This window comes from Diabrotica virgifera, chromosome 6 (assembly GCF_917563875.1).
Source record: "Diabrotica virgifera virgifera chromosome 6, PGI_DIABVI_V3a".
NCBI classification, from domain to species: Eukaryota; Metazoa; Arthropoda; class Insecta; order Coleoptera; family Chrysomelidae; genus Diabrotica; species Diabrotica virgifera.
This window is the reverse complement of record NC_065448.1, coordinates 249,737,684-249,752,385: the sequence shown is the minus strand read 5'-3', so window position 1 is coordinate 249,752,385 and position 14,702 is coordinate 249,737,684. Positions and strand designations below refer to the sequence as shown.

At 34.5% G+C, this 14,702-nt stretch overlaps 1 protein-coding gene across 1 annotated transcript in view; it reads right to left on the bottom strand.

The window, feature by feature from the left end:
• Positions 1 to 14,702, bottom strand: part of LOC126887488 (collagen alpha-1(XI) chain-like) — a 133,860-nt gene that overhangs the window by 77,311 nt on the left and 41,847 nt on the right. Inside the window, exon 2 of the mRNA XM_050655059.1 lies at positions 10,057 to 10,282. Within this exon, the coding sequence (XP_050511016.1) occupies positions 10,057 to 10,183 (127 nt within the window). The 5' untranslated portion in view covers positions 10,184 to 10,282. The remainder of the gene's footprint in view (positions 1 to 10,056; positions 10,283 to 14,702) is intronic.

Here is a 14,702-nt window from a genome sequence, read left to right as displayed (position 1 = left end):
TTCACGTGACACATGGCAGTTTAGCATTTTGAAAACAAATTGGAATATTTGAAGTTTTCAGTAAAATATTGAATAAAACATTGAATTGTCTTTCTGTTGTTTTAATTTCCTGCGAAATTTCGTCAAAAATCCCGCAAAATTTATAATTTGAAATTCCCACGTAACTAAAATTTGTCAATTTATTTCCCATTCCAATCAAGAGATGGCGTTAATTCGATCCGAAAGATTAACATGGTCGTGAAACGTCTACGAGTATGTATGGTTTGTGGTTATAAGTATTTTAAAGATATGAAAATTGGTGTGGAGAAAGAGGACAAAAATAAAAAGGTGATGGTTTGAAAATTATGATCCTATTGTTTATATCTTTGCCGTAAATTCCGCTCAACTTTGACCGGTTGTATCTCAGGAACCACTCGTAATAATTAAACGTTTTTTCTTTTAAAAGAAGCGCCCTGCCGCTGATTTTCGAATGCCGTTTTCATAATTTAATTTAGTTTAATATTTCCCGAGATATTCTATTTGCTTATAAGCCAAAAAATTGTTTATAATTTTAAATTATTCCTGAGGTCGCTTAAATATTCCAATCTTAATTCTGTAAAGTACATTAGATAGGTATAGTGTATTTTTATGAAAAAATCATGGTTATTCTTATGCACCATAATTGCACCATAATCTATATGCACCATAATCTATACGAAAAGGGCTTTTACATTACCAAGTTATTCAATTATTGATTTACAATTACTTATCTAAAATTTTAGTTGAAAATCAAAGATTTTTTTTAAAAAGGGGAAAGTTTTCGTGGAAATGAATCGGAAAAAACACGTCTCTATGCAGAATTTAATTACGGTGAATTTTTATTTGGGTGTTTTTTGTGTAAAATTAAAATCTTTGGAGTTATAGAGCAAAAATTGAAAAAAAACACGATTTTCGGGCGCCATTTTGTTTATAAAAAAGTAGCACACTATCTGCGGACTTTGCATATCTATATTATTAATACATACAATATTAAGATTCGATTCCAGCAATAAAATTGCTGGTAAATAACTTTTCCTTGTATTTTGCTAATTAGCCCAGAGTAGTAGGACACGTGGCACGACAAAACATAGAAAGAAACTTTGTACATTGGAGACCACTCGAGCACAGTTGTAGTAGAGGAAGACCACAAAAACGATGGCTAGACGATATCAAAGTAAAAATGGGGAGGAAATAGCATCAAATAGGCACAAAACAGAGAAGAATGGAGAACTCATGGGGAGGCTTTTGTCCAGGAGAAGCAAACAGGCTGAAGAAGAGAACAATATTATCATTTATTAATAGCTAAACGACTACTAGGCGAGTGTGTGAATACCAAGATAACTCGATAGAGTGGCGCTCCATAAGGGTACCATATTGGTGCCATATTGGAGTGTGACAGGTAATATGGAAACACATCGCAATTAAAGAGCCATCCCTGGCCTTAGAAGTGCCAAAAATCAATGCCCAAGGCCTGAAAGGCTGGATGTTAACACAATATAACTCTTACTGGGAAAGTATACCCGGTAAATCACATGAAAAAAGGTATGTTGACGGATATGCCTTAATAGTGCTCTAGAATGGTAGGGGAGCAAAGTATGCTAAATGTGCAGTCACTCGAGCGCTTTGGTTACCTATTGGGTTGTGAAGAATAGGTCCTAAAACCAAAAAAAGTTAAGTAAAGTTTTCCATTTTAGTGGGCGCTTGCCATTTTTTAATTTACTTTTCCATTTTCAACAATCGTTTTTTCCGATTATAACGCCATCTATCCATAATTCGAAAAATTGTTTCGAATAAAAGTTACTTATTTTTACGTAAGGAATCCAAATCGGCAATAAAAAATGAGGGCCCCTATTTAAGATTTTAAAGTAACCCCCCACCCCACCTCCGTGGGGGGTCGTGTTTGGTGCCATTCGATAGATTTTTAAAAAATATTGAACAAGTATATTTTACTGTTTTTCGATCTGATGTTCCTTTCGCGAAATATCGCGGGATTCGTATTTAAAATATTAAATTTACCCCCCACCCCTCTCCGTGGGAAGTCGTGTTTGGTATCGTTCGATAGATTTTTAAAAAATATTGAGCACATATTTTTTAGTTTTTCGATCTGTCATTCATTTCGCGAAATATTCGCTTTTTTCTTGTGAAACTTTGGGACTCACCCATTTCCTTACGCCCCGCCCAAATCGTCAGATTTTTAAAATATACACTCTTTTGCATGTACTTAATTTACCTTATCTTAATCTGACAATTTCGAGTTTTTTTAAGGATAGATTTTTTATTTCGGGCCCCCCTTAACGAACTCCCCTGTGTTAAGAGCCAATATATGGTAGAGGTACATCTGCAGGGTACCAGGTTTCTCCCCATATGATAATCTGACGCGCTCGAGTAACTGCAAAAATCCCCGCTTGGGCTCCCCTACCAGAAGTACTGCGGAAATCAAAGAGGAGTTAACTTAGAATAATAACTGATTTCTTTACTGAACATGCACCAGGCAAGACTATAGAATGTGTTGCAGTGAACCTGAAATAGTCAACCATATTTTGCATGACTACACTTTTTGGAGACTACCAAGTGATTCCAAAAAATAATCTATCAACAATGTAATTGATCTTTCCTGCCTTAGAGATATTTTGTCTCTATACTTTTTATTTATTATGATCTTATTGGAATGTTAGCGCAAAACACTTTTGCCGCTAAATATTTAAATTTAAACTTTAAAAGCACACAGTTAAAATTTCTATGCAAGGTACATACAGTCGGAAAAATGAAAGAATACCCATGAACGATCACATCAATCACTTATGTTGTGTTTGCTGTCATTTTCTGTAGCAACCATTTGTTATTTATAGAAAAAGACAGCAAATACAAAATAAGTGATTAATGTGATCGTTCATGGGTATTTTTTCATTTTTCCGACTGTAAGAACCGTTATTGCGCATAAGCGGAAGAAAGTACCAGCAATTCGAAAAATGTCGAAGAACATTCATCGTACCGTCCGCGAATAGAAAAAATTTCGAATAAATCAATAATCGGCGTGATACAAAAATTGTCGCAGTTGCTGATTTGGTGCATCGAAGAGTGCAGAGGTAACTGAGGCCCCAGATTCGGAGACGACAACAAAATAACAGTGAGTACCTACCCTCTTTTTCATCAGTTATGTATTTACCGGATCATCATTTACCTATTTTATTAATTTATGTTAGTTCACGAAATAGTACATTGTTTACCGGGTAGGAAAAGCTTAACATTCCTGGACGACTGTGAAGATTGCTAAGTCGAGGCGCAAGCCGAGACTTAGCAACACAGAGTCCAGGAATGTGGCTTTTCCTACAGGTAAACATACTATTTTTCCGCAAATCGTTTAAAATTCGACAGATATTGATTGATTTAAAAAAAAACGCGATAATTTTATTCCCAAATAAATGGTGCTTTGAAATTCCTAATAAAATTACTTGGGTTACTATGGAAACGTATTGAGGTTGAATTGTCAAACTTGACGCTTATAAATTTAATTGCTGGTGTTCTCGAAAGTAAAATGATAAGTGATGATGAAATTTCCATTCCTGGGACTCCTCCAGAGCTGGTTGAGGCAGTTAATACGGCTTCATTAGAATTATTGCCAAAGAAATCAAGAGAAAATTACGAAAATGCATACAGACGTTTTCTGGATTATCGCATGAGTAAAAATACGAGTTCTTTCTCAGAAAATGTTGTAATGGCATACTTCCTAGACCTTTGTTTAAAGATGAAATCTTCAACATTATGGGCCAATTATTCAATGCTGAAGTCAACCCTTGCACTTAAACACAATGTAGATATATCTACATACTCAAAACTTCGTTCTTTATTGAAACGGCAAGCTCAAGGTTATAGGGCAAAGAAATCTAAGATTTTAACGAAGGAAGAAATTGAAAAATTTATCCAGGAAGCTCCAGATAAAGAAAATTTAATGATTAAGGTAATTTACAAGGTTTTAATAGCAATGTGTTTTCTATCATTTATGTAGAACACTAACAACTGTACGGAAATATCATTTCCTTACAGTAAGGAAATGACATTTCCTTACAGTAAGGAAGTCCTGACTTTTTCTTCAAGAAATTTTGACAGGAATGTCAAAATTTCCTGGCGATTTGCGGAAAATAATATTAACAGACCTATAAAACTACAGTTCACCAAGAAAACAGTCAAACCTAAATATCGTGTGCTAACATTGGAATATGTATATCTAAAATTTTGAACTTTGTAGATTTCGTGTATTTATTAATCCCTTTCTGCCTGTTGTTAGCTGATGGCATAGTGTATAATATTCTTATTTAAAAAAAGGATAAAGAAATGAACTTATAATCCCAGTACAACGATAAAAAATGTATTATCCTGTTTACAAAAGATATTATACACCTATTAAATACGTAAATTTCATTCATTTCCCAAGGCATATCTCGTCGAATTAACTGGTATGATATCTTGTAAAGCATCAAAATATTTTATTGAATACATTTCGTCTACACAGCCAGAAAAATGGTTTATTTTTAACTTACGTCTTTAAGGTTTGACACATTTATAGCACTTTCTTAAAAAATGTGTAGGTTTTACCCCCGAATTTCGAATTAAGAAATGGAAAAACGAAAACGTCGTGACAGGTCATCAAAGAGAGTTGATACAATAAATTTTACATTTTTTCATTACAGTATACACTGCCTAATGAATTAAAAACAAACACATAGATATGCAGAGAAGATTTCAAACGGGAAATAAAGTATTCTACAGAAATAAAAACAATGTTTAGAGATAATATAATATAAGCCGATAATATATAATATAATATAAATAATATAAGCCGAAACACAAAAATGAAAATCTACAAAACCATCATAAGACCAATGCTTCATGTATGTATTGTTATGCTCTACCTTTTCTATTTATTTAGATTAATTAGCAAATTATTAATTTGATTGATTATCCAATTATTTTATTTATTGCCTATGTAAAGACATAACTAAATTCCAATTAAATTTTCCAATCAATTTTATTATCAGGGCTAATTTTGTATTTGATACAATACCTGTAATCTGTGGATTCTAGTATTTCTAGTTGCTTACTTCTTTCAGGGTAGAAACAGGGAAATTGACAACACTCAAATTCATATAAATGTAATCTATTGTTTTTATCAAATGCCGTGTACATATGATTCAAAATTATTAAAATTTAACTTTGTTGTAACAATTCCTAGCTTAATAAATTAAAACTCTAACTCTGATATCTCCTTGTTTTGACAAAATTATTTATTTAATTAATTTCTTATTTACTCATACTAAATTGAATGAATTTTACTTTTCTTCTTTTGAATTGTTTTCTCAAATTTGAAATGACTAACTGCGGTATAAAAAAATTGTTCAATAAACAAGCAAACAAATATGGTCTTGATATAAATAACTTTTCTCCATTCAGACAAATGATTTGACTAACCTTTTATTGTTCACTCCCTCGTTTTCTGGATTGCGCTGTCCTTGATTCTCTCGACACGTACTCTCTGGTTGTTGCGAAAAAGTCCCCCTCGTCAAAACTGCTTCCAAGAAAAGCACACAGGACTTGCTCGAATATCTTGTGCACAAACGAATAATAATCAGCTACTCGTTCTAGACAAACAAAAGAATCTACCTCGGACCAGGAAAATTAACTCCACAACAGGTCGACGATTTGGTTTCAACTTGAATCTGCTCACAAAGGCTGATCACACCAACTCTACACTGATTCTACACTTTTGAAAAACTCGGCTGCATTTTCTCGATGTTCATTACACACTGACTTTCTTTTTCTCCCAAATCCATACTCTCACATACATTATCCCTTCTCCCGATATTTTTCGTCCACTCAATAACAACCTCTCTCAAACCATTTATTTCTTAAGAAACCCAATATTCTTCCACATAACTTTTTCCAATTTGTCAAATTTCAAGGAAAATCATAATTAGTTATTTTCTACTCTCTACTTTTACAACTAAAAATAATCCAGTTTGTATACCACATTAAAATACCTTCCCGGAAGGATCTGAAAAACGTTATTATCCCGTCAACGCACTCTCCACTTTCTAATCACCGAAATGTTTTGTTAATGTCCCGTCCATTTCGTCGAATAATTATCACTAATCGTTTTAATTTTTCCGAAACACTTGTTTACTAGTAAAATTAAATTCTAAACAAATTTGGCCATATACAGGGTGATGAAAAACTATCATTTCATGGTCGTTGATATAAATTTAATTTTTTTGAATTTCCAAAAAAAAAAAATTTCACAACAATATATGCTTCAGAGACATTTACATCAAAAGCAAGCGAAGAAGAATAACTAAAAGTTTTCGAGAGGAAGATTATGAGAAAAATTTTGGGACCAAAGAGGGGAAACGAAGAGGGTGCAAGACAACGGATGAGTCACGAAACATAAGAACGTATGGGTCAAGAGAACATAGAACATAGAGCAATAAAGGCACAGATAATTAAATGATATGGACACATAATGAGAAGAAATAAGAGCAATCCGTTAAAAGTTATAACGGAATGGATAACCAGGTAAAAGAAGCAGAGGCAGACCTAAATTGAGATGGAGACAACAAGTGGAAGAAGACTTCAAGAGTATTTGAAATATAGAAATGATAACCAAACAGAGAGAAGAATGGAGAAAAGCAGTGTGATTAACCAAACCCAGAATGGGATGATATTGGTTTTCCGGATTTCACTCGGCGTTGAATAATTTTTGTTTTTACGAAAACCATTATTGTGACGACGTTTCGGCAAGGTGGCACTTGCCATTGACAAGTCAGGTAGTTCTGATTCTCGCTGTGGCTTGAAGTAAACTGACTTGACTTTTCTCGATATGGCCATTTATCTATTCGATCTTAACGCGCTTCCACTAAATGTTTCCTGGCTCTTGTTATTGGCCCTGTATATTATGTTAGTTTAATACCTTATAACTTTATAAATATGGAGCTTTTTAATGAATTGTTGGTTAGTTTTTATTAAAGTTTTTATATTGGTGGTTTGTTTACTCGAATATTAAGTGACAGTATCTCTCTGGAGGGAAAAAAACACCCTTACGTATCGGATCGAACCGTTATTATCATTATCATAGTTGGTGGTCAATAACAAGACAAATTAATTACAAATTATCGGCCATGTCATCTAGACTTCTAATGCATCATCAGAGGAGGTAATAGCAAGCACTACATGATTAAATGATAGGTTAGTGTTGTAAAGATATTTTTAGTTTCCGATTAATTTTCTGCAATTGAAGGGATCAATGCCACGGAAAATTTGCAGTTTTGAAATGGATTTTTACTAAAATGAAAGGTTTCATTAATGATTAACTAAAAATAGTTTTTTTATACAATTACTAAATAAAAGCAAAAAAATAATCTCAATTGTATTTTCGTTTCTATTGTCAAATTTTTGTTGTCAATACTAGGCTCGCCGATAAGATTAATAACAGAAGAAATTAAAAATGTATTTAAACAGCTCAAACGAAACAAAGCACCTGGGCCAGGGAATATACCCGGAGAATTGTTTAAGTACGGAACGAACATCTTCGGCAACTATTTCAAGAATGCATAAACACAAGCGAAATCCCTATGAAATGGAACATTATATCTCAGTACGATACATCAAAAGGGTGATAAAAAGAATTGTGAAAATTATCGAGGAATAGCTGTAACCGGATCTATGAGTAGAATATATGAAGAGGTTTTGAAGAATTGAATTTAGGAAGAATATTTAGATTCTGAAGCAAAAGAACAAGCACGATTTCGTATGTGGCGGTCCACTATTGACCACATTAACTCCTTAACCCAGATAATAGAAAAAATATGGCACGGAATCAAGAAACTGATATGTTGTTCGTTGACCTACGCAAAGGCTACGATAGCGTTTCACTGAAGAAGCTGTGACACGAATATTAATATAGTTAATAAAAACCGAAAAAAGTACTATACAATATCAACCCATAACAAAAATTAAAACATGGAAGGATTTGTAATATCAAAAGGATTAAAGCAAGGATGTTGCTTACAACCAACAGCGAATAGACCCGACACCCTACCAAGTGAGAATAACAAGTTTGTGACTAGGACACAGCAACCTAACCCATAAACACCTCTTTACGCGAACTGTGCCACCAATATGCGAAAATTGCCAAATAACACTCTCGGTGAAGCATATATTAACTCAGTGCAAAACATATGAAGCTACAAGAGAGAAGCACAACATCCCAAAGAATATAAAGGAAGCCTTAAGAGTAAACGTGAATGTTAAAAATACAATAAGTTATCTAAAAGACACTGGATTACATCAGGTATTGTAACTTTACTAACTTTCTTATTTTAGGTTTTGTATGTGGCTAATAATAGATACGGTCATAACTAGGAACACGAAACTGCGCCTGGTACGGACGCTTATCTTTCCTATCGCTACCTATGCTTCAGAAACTTGGACCACTAAAAAGTCCGACTCACGACGTATAATGGCCTTTGAAATGTGGGTATATCGGAGAATGATGCGCATACCCTGGACAGCACATCTCACAAATATCTTAATATTATCAGAACTCGACATCAACACTAGGCTTACCACCATCATCAACCAAAATATATTGAGGTACTTTGGACACATTACCAGACGAAGAGAAGGCATGGAGAGGTTAGTGGTTGAAGGCAAGGTAGAGGGTAAAAGAACTCGAGGAAGATCGGCACTCCGATGGTCAGACCAAATAAAATGCCCCACCGGTTACTGGCCTCTGTCTGAGGCAGCACACCGCGTCCAGGAGAGAGAAGAATGGATAGCAACCATTCGTCAAATACCATAACGTCACCATATCCTTACGAAGGATAAAGGACAGAGGAGGAGGATGTGGCTAATATCCTTTGTGATTGCAACGTAAAATAAATAATAAAAAAAAGGATGTTGCCTGATCCCAATGTATTTAAAGTATACCTTGAAAGTGCTTTAAAAAGATGGAAACTAAAACTTGTGCATTGGAGGAGAGCAAAAAGATCTCCTATTACATGACATGACTCGATAAAACATTGCTACGACTACAAATATCTAGGTATCAAATTATCAATATTTCGCACGATGGAATATTAGACAAAGCCATAAGAGAAAGAAATACGTCAGGTAGAAAAGCGATCACAATGTTAAACAGTATTTTATGGGCCCAATCCATCAGCAACGAATATAGAAAGATGATATATGAGACTATGGACAGATTAGAGGTCTTCGAGTTATTGGCCTAGAGAAGGATATTTAAGAATAAGTTGCGAGGTTTTAAATACAATTAAAGTTATAAAACTGCAACATCTGGGACATGTCATGAGGGGCGAACGATATAACTTGTTGCAGTTAATAATACAAGGAAGAATACAGGGTAGAAGGAGTCGTAGAACAAGAGGCATCTCCTGGTTAAATATTTTCAGAGCTTGGTTTAACTGCACTTCTGCTGTCTCTTTAGAGCAGCGGTATCGAAAGTATTAATTGCCATGATGGTCGTCGATGCTTAGACGATATGAAGAATATAGCACATGGAGACAAAAGACTGAAAAATATAACTCTATGCAGCTATGAGGTTTTGTATCTGAAGAAAAAACACTGGCAACGCTGAGAGTAACAAAAATGGATTTCTGGAGAAGACTTATAGGAAGATCTAGAAGAGAAAGGAATACCAACGAACGCATTAGAGAAATAATGGGAATCAAACGAACAATCACGAAAGACTTACCAACAAAACAACAGTAGTGTTGTGTGTTCTACACAATTCTCTCAAATACTTTAGAAAATACACACAATAAAAAATTGGTTTATAACTGGAAATGTCATCAGGATCGTTTTTTTTGTAAATAGGAATAACAATTGCCTTTTTTCGAATACTTGGAAATAAGCCTTGACATTGATAAATTTATCAAATGTGCAATGTGGTTTGTTAATAACCTGATCGAGATTATTGATCACATATTATCATCATATAAATATATTAATTAAAATAACTTAACTCACCTCCTTCATCATTAACGAATTGCCCAGCTCCTCCACCAATACTTAAAACAAATATCACGGGCCAAATCCATCGCAGATGGTACCCCTTTGATCGAAAAGTACTCCCGATCGTAGTCCTAAACAGCATGACGTCCACTCCGGACACGACTACACTTCACTTGTGCCCGATCTCTCATGCCTGTCTCACTGATTTCATTTGCATACTTCTAATGGGTTTTGCACATTCCTACTTACGCATAGAAACAAATATATATGTATTAATATTACTTAAGTTTTAATAATTCTTAATATATCTACTGTCCTACATACTGGGTGTCCTAAAAAAGTTAATCGGTTTGAACTTTATGTTCTAGGTCATTGAAACTTTAATAAGAGCTGAAAGCACGCAATGAAAATACTTAATACGTTTTGTTTTGTTAAACTTATTTTGTTTGATACGCGACCTTTTATATGGTGGCGAGTTTTTAAACGTTAAAAGAAAATTATGATACACATTGATTTTTTAGTTCAAAAGTATTTTGCACCTTCTTCCTTGGCTTATAATCGACTGCGAGAAAGCATTTGACCGAGTAACACGATACCATTTTGGATTGTCTGCGAGCAGCAGGACTTGACCACTATGATATAAGACTGTTAAAATACTTGTTACAATCAAGTAGCCTCTATCCAAATTGGAGATACTCGTACTGAAAGACTACCCAACAAACAAGGAGTACAACAGAGTTGTGTTTTGTCACCCAGTCCTTTTAATTTGTACTCTAAAAAAATCTTTAGGGGGCTTTGGAAGATAGAAATAAGGGAGTAAGACTAGGCAGAGAAGTAATCCACAATATCAGATACTAACAATAAAACACTGAAAACGTTTGTTTTCTATACTTCCACAAAATTTATTATAACTAATGTGACTACAGCTGTTTCGGCAGAGTGCCTTTCTCAAGTAATTTAGATTACTATGGGTTTGCCTTTTTAAAGTCTTTAACTGAGAGGTTGAGTAGTGGGGCGCTGTTTATCTCGAGTTGGTCATTCAGAATTATATTTGTATTTTTCAATTTATTAATTTCCATAGATTCTAATAAAGATAGCTTAAGGCCTTTATTTTGAATATGCAGAATTTGAAACTGTTCATTAAAAGAATGATTATGATCTAGAAGGTGAAGTGCGTATGTAGAAGTGTCTGTTTTTTTATTGTTGAAAGCCTTTTTGTGTTCTGCTATTCGTTTGTCAAAGATTCTGCCAGTTTGACCGATGTAAGTTTTCGGACAATTACCACAAGTTAGTTTGTAACCACCACTCTGCAGTTGTTTTCTCTTTCGGCTCTTATTGTTCTTAATATATCTGCTTAAGTTCTTGTTAGTTCTGAAAGCTGGTGTTATTCCTTTCTTTTTTATGTATCTGGCTATTTTTGTTGTTATCCTGCCAGTATATTTGATAGAGCAGAAAGTGCTGGGTTCTTGGTGGTTGATGGACTAATTTCAGGGCTTTCTTATGGAGTTTTTGGGTTAAAATTTTGTTAATTTTGTGTTCGTTATAGCCATTGTTTACTTCTTCTTCTTCTTCTACGGCACTACAGCCCAAATTGAGCGTTGGCCTCCTTTATTTTTTGCCTCCACCCTTGCCTGTCTGTGGCTGCTCTTCTCCATACACGGACTCCTAAAAGGGCTTGTGCGTCGCTGTTTACTGTGTCTTCCCAGCGCTTTCGTGGCTTCCCAACCGGTCTCTTTCCTTGCATTCTAGCATTCATTGCTCGTTTTGGTAGCCTATCCTCTCCCATTCTTATCACATGTCCGGTCCATTGCAATCTTTGTAATCTAATGAAGTCTGACAGGGGCGTTTCCTTATAAAGTTGATAAAGCTCGTTGTTGTATCGACTTCTGAAGATTCCGTTTTCCCTCACAGGTCCTAGTATTCTCCTAAGTACTTTCCTTTCGAATGTGTCGAGTTTGTTTTTGGATGTTTCTTTCAGCACCCAGACTTCACTGCCATAGCATGTTATTGGTCGAATTAAGGTTTTATAGATTCTCATCTTTGTATTTCGGTGGACACTTTTTGACCAAAATATATGGGAGAGGGCAAAATAAGCTCTGTTTGCCTGCGTTATTCTCTTCCTTATTTCTCCATCTTCTGATCCGTCGGCATATATTTCTACTCCCAGGTATGTAAACTTTTCAACCGTTTCAATGTCATCTTCATGTATAATGTTTTCTGGGACTATATTTCTTCTCGTCTGAGTCATTATTTTTGTTTTTTCTGTGTTAATTTCCAGACCTAGCATTTTTGTTTGTGTTTTTAACTCTGCATATGTTTCCTGTGCTCCTGTTGATGTTCTACTCATAATATTAATATCATCAGCATAAGCGGCCAGTTTCACCGTTCGGTTGGTCAGTAGATTTCCTCGTCCAGTTTGCATTTGCCTAACCGCATACTCCAGTGCCAGGTTAAACAATGTTGGGGCCAGCCCATCTCCCTTGTTTACTGCTACTTGTTTAATAATGCAAGATAACAACAAAAATAGCCAGATACATAAAAAAGGAAGGAATAACACCAGCTTTCAGAATTAACAACAAATTAAGCAGATATATTAAGAACAATAAGAACCGAAAGAGAAAACAACTACAGAGTGGTGTTTACAAACTAACTTGTGGTGACTGTCCGAAAACTTACATCGGTCAAACTGGCAGAACCTTTGACAAACGGATAGCAGAACACAAAAGGGCTTTCAACAATAGAAAAACAGACACTTCTACATACGCACTTCACCTTCTATAGATCATAATCATTCTTTTAAAGAACAGTTTCAAATTCTGCATATTCAAAATAAAGGCCGTAAGTTATCTTTATTAGAATCTATGGAAATTAATAAATTGAAAAATACAAATATAATTCTGAATTACCAACTCGAGACAAACAGCTCCCCACTCCCACAAAAACCTCTTCACTTAAAGACTTTAAAAAGACAAACCCATACTAATCTAAATTACTTGAGAAAGGTACTCTGCCGAAATAGCTGTAGTCACATAGTTGTAATAAATTTTGTGGAAGTATAGAAAACAAAAGTTTTCAGTGTTTTATTGTTAGATAAAATGAACTTCCATCAAGTAACGGTCGAATCCATCAAATATCAGATACGCTTACGCTACAACCATTCTTGCAGAAAATTTACAAGATCTCCAGATACATATTAGTATATTTAGTCAGTGAAGCAAGTTATTGTAGATACCTTAAAATCAACATTTCAAATACAAAGTGAGCGGCAGTTGGAGAGCTTAATAAATATAGATCAAGGGCTGCTTTCTCTTAATGGAGAGGAGATAAAACGTGTAAACCATTCTAAATACCTTGACAGCTGGTTAAATGTAACGTGGGTAGGACACGTGGCATGGCAAAATAAGAAAAGGTGAACGAGAAAGACCACAAACATGATGGCCAGACGACATAAAAGCAAAAATGGGGAGAAACTGACACCAAGTAGTACAAAACAGAGAAGAATGGTGGACTTTTTGGGGAGGCATTTGATCAGGAGTGGATGCAAACAAGCTGTAGAAGAGATAATAAAAGTTAAGACAGGTTTTAACCTTATTTTAATTTTTAACTGTGTACGGTCCTTTTTAAATAATGAACTAGTGTATTTTGAACCATTAGAGCTTGTTATGACATGGCTCAGATATTGTGTTTTTGCATTTTAACACTATCGATTAGTTATCATTCGGTTGGCGGTTTGTGATATGCTGAATATTACCTGGCATAACTTCATCTCAAATTTCAAATACCTTCAAAAGTTCCATGATATAAAAGCTGCAGCTTCCATTTCGTAGACATACTGTAAATACGCAATTATAATTTAGAACGAAAATTTTTAGTTGACAGGACAGCATTCTGCAGTAGAATAAACTGGTTCAAAATGTTCAGATCCATTTGTGTTTTAACTTGGATAGCTCTGTTAATAATATTATTTATCCATACTCCGAGATATGTATCAGTTTCAATGAGTGTATTTTAATGTTTCAGTTTTAAGATTGTATGTTTTTGTAAAAACCTGTTATTTTGTTTTTTTTTGAATGATTTCTAGTTAATTATTAACTAACAGTACATTATATTTTATTCTCTTCACTTATATAGACTGGGAGATATTATACAGAAGTTCAGCCACAAGACTTTTGTAATAATGGAAGGGTAGAGGAGGTACTTATAATTTGTGGAAATATCCACAAATTTCCTGTGACATTTTCCTGTAAAAATGAGATTTTCCCAAAAAATAAAAATAGGGTTTTGCTATGAATTTCTGAGTACTGCCATATCCGTAGAATGACAGGATAATATGGATTTTATGATGAAAATTTTTTTGGACAGGAGGGTTGAAAACGGGCTAACGGAGTATATATGTATACAAACATGTAAGCGAAATAATGAAACTTTCATGATTTTCTGGGTCCTGCCAACTAATTAAATGAAAAATATTTATTTCAAAATGACCAAAAAAAAATGTTGGCATGACGTCTCCTACTGTTTAAGTATACTTGTCTCTTGGAAAATTCTGCGAAAAATTTTCACCCCGATTCCTGCCTCTAAAAAGTTATAATACTCAAATGCAATCCATACTTTTTCGGTACTCGGCAGGAAGGTTAACCGGTTCTTGTAAGACGGCAGGA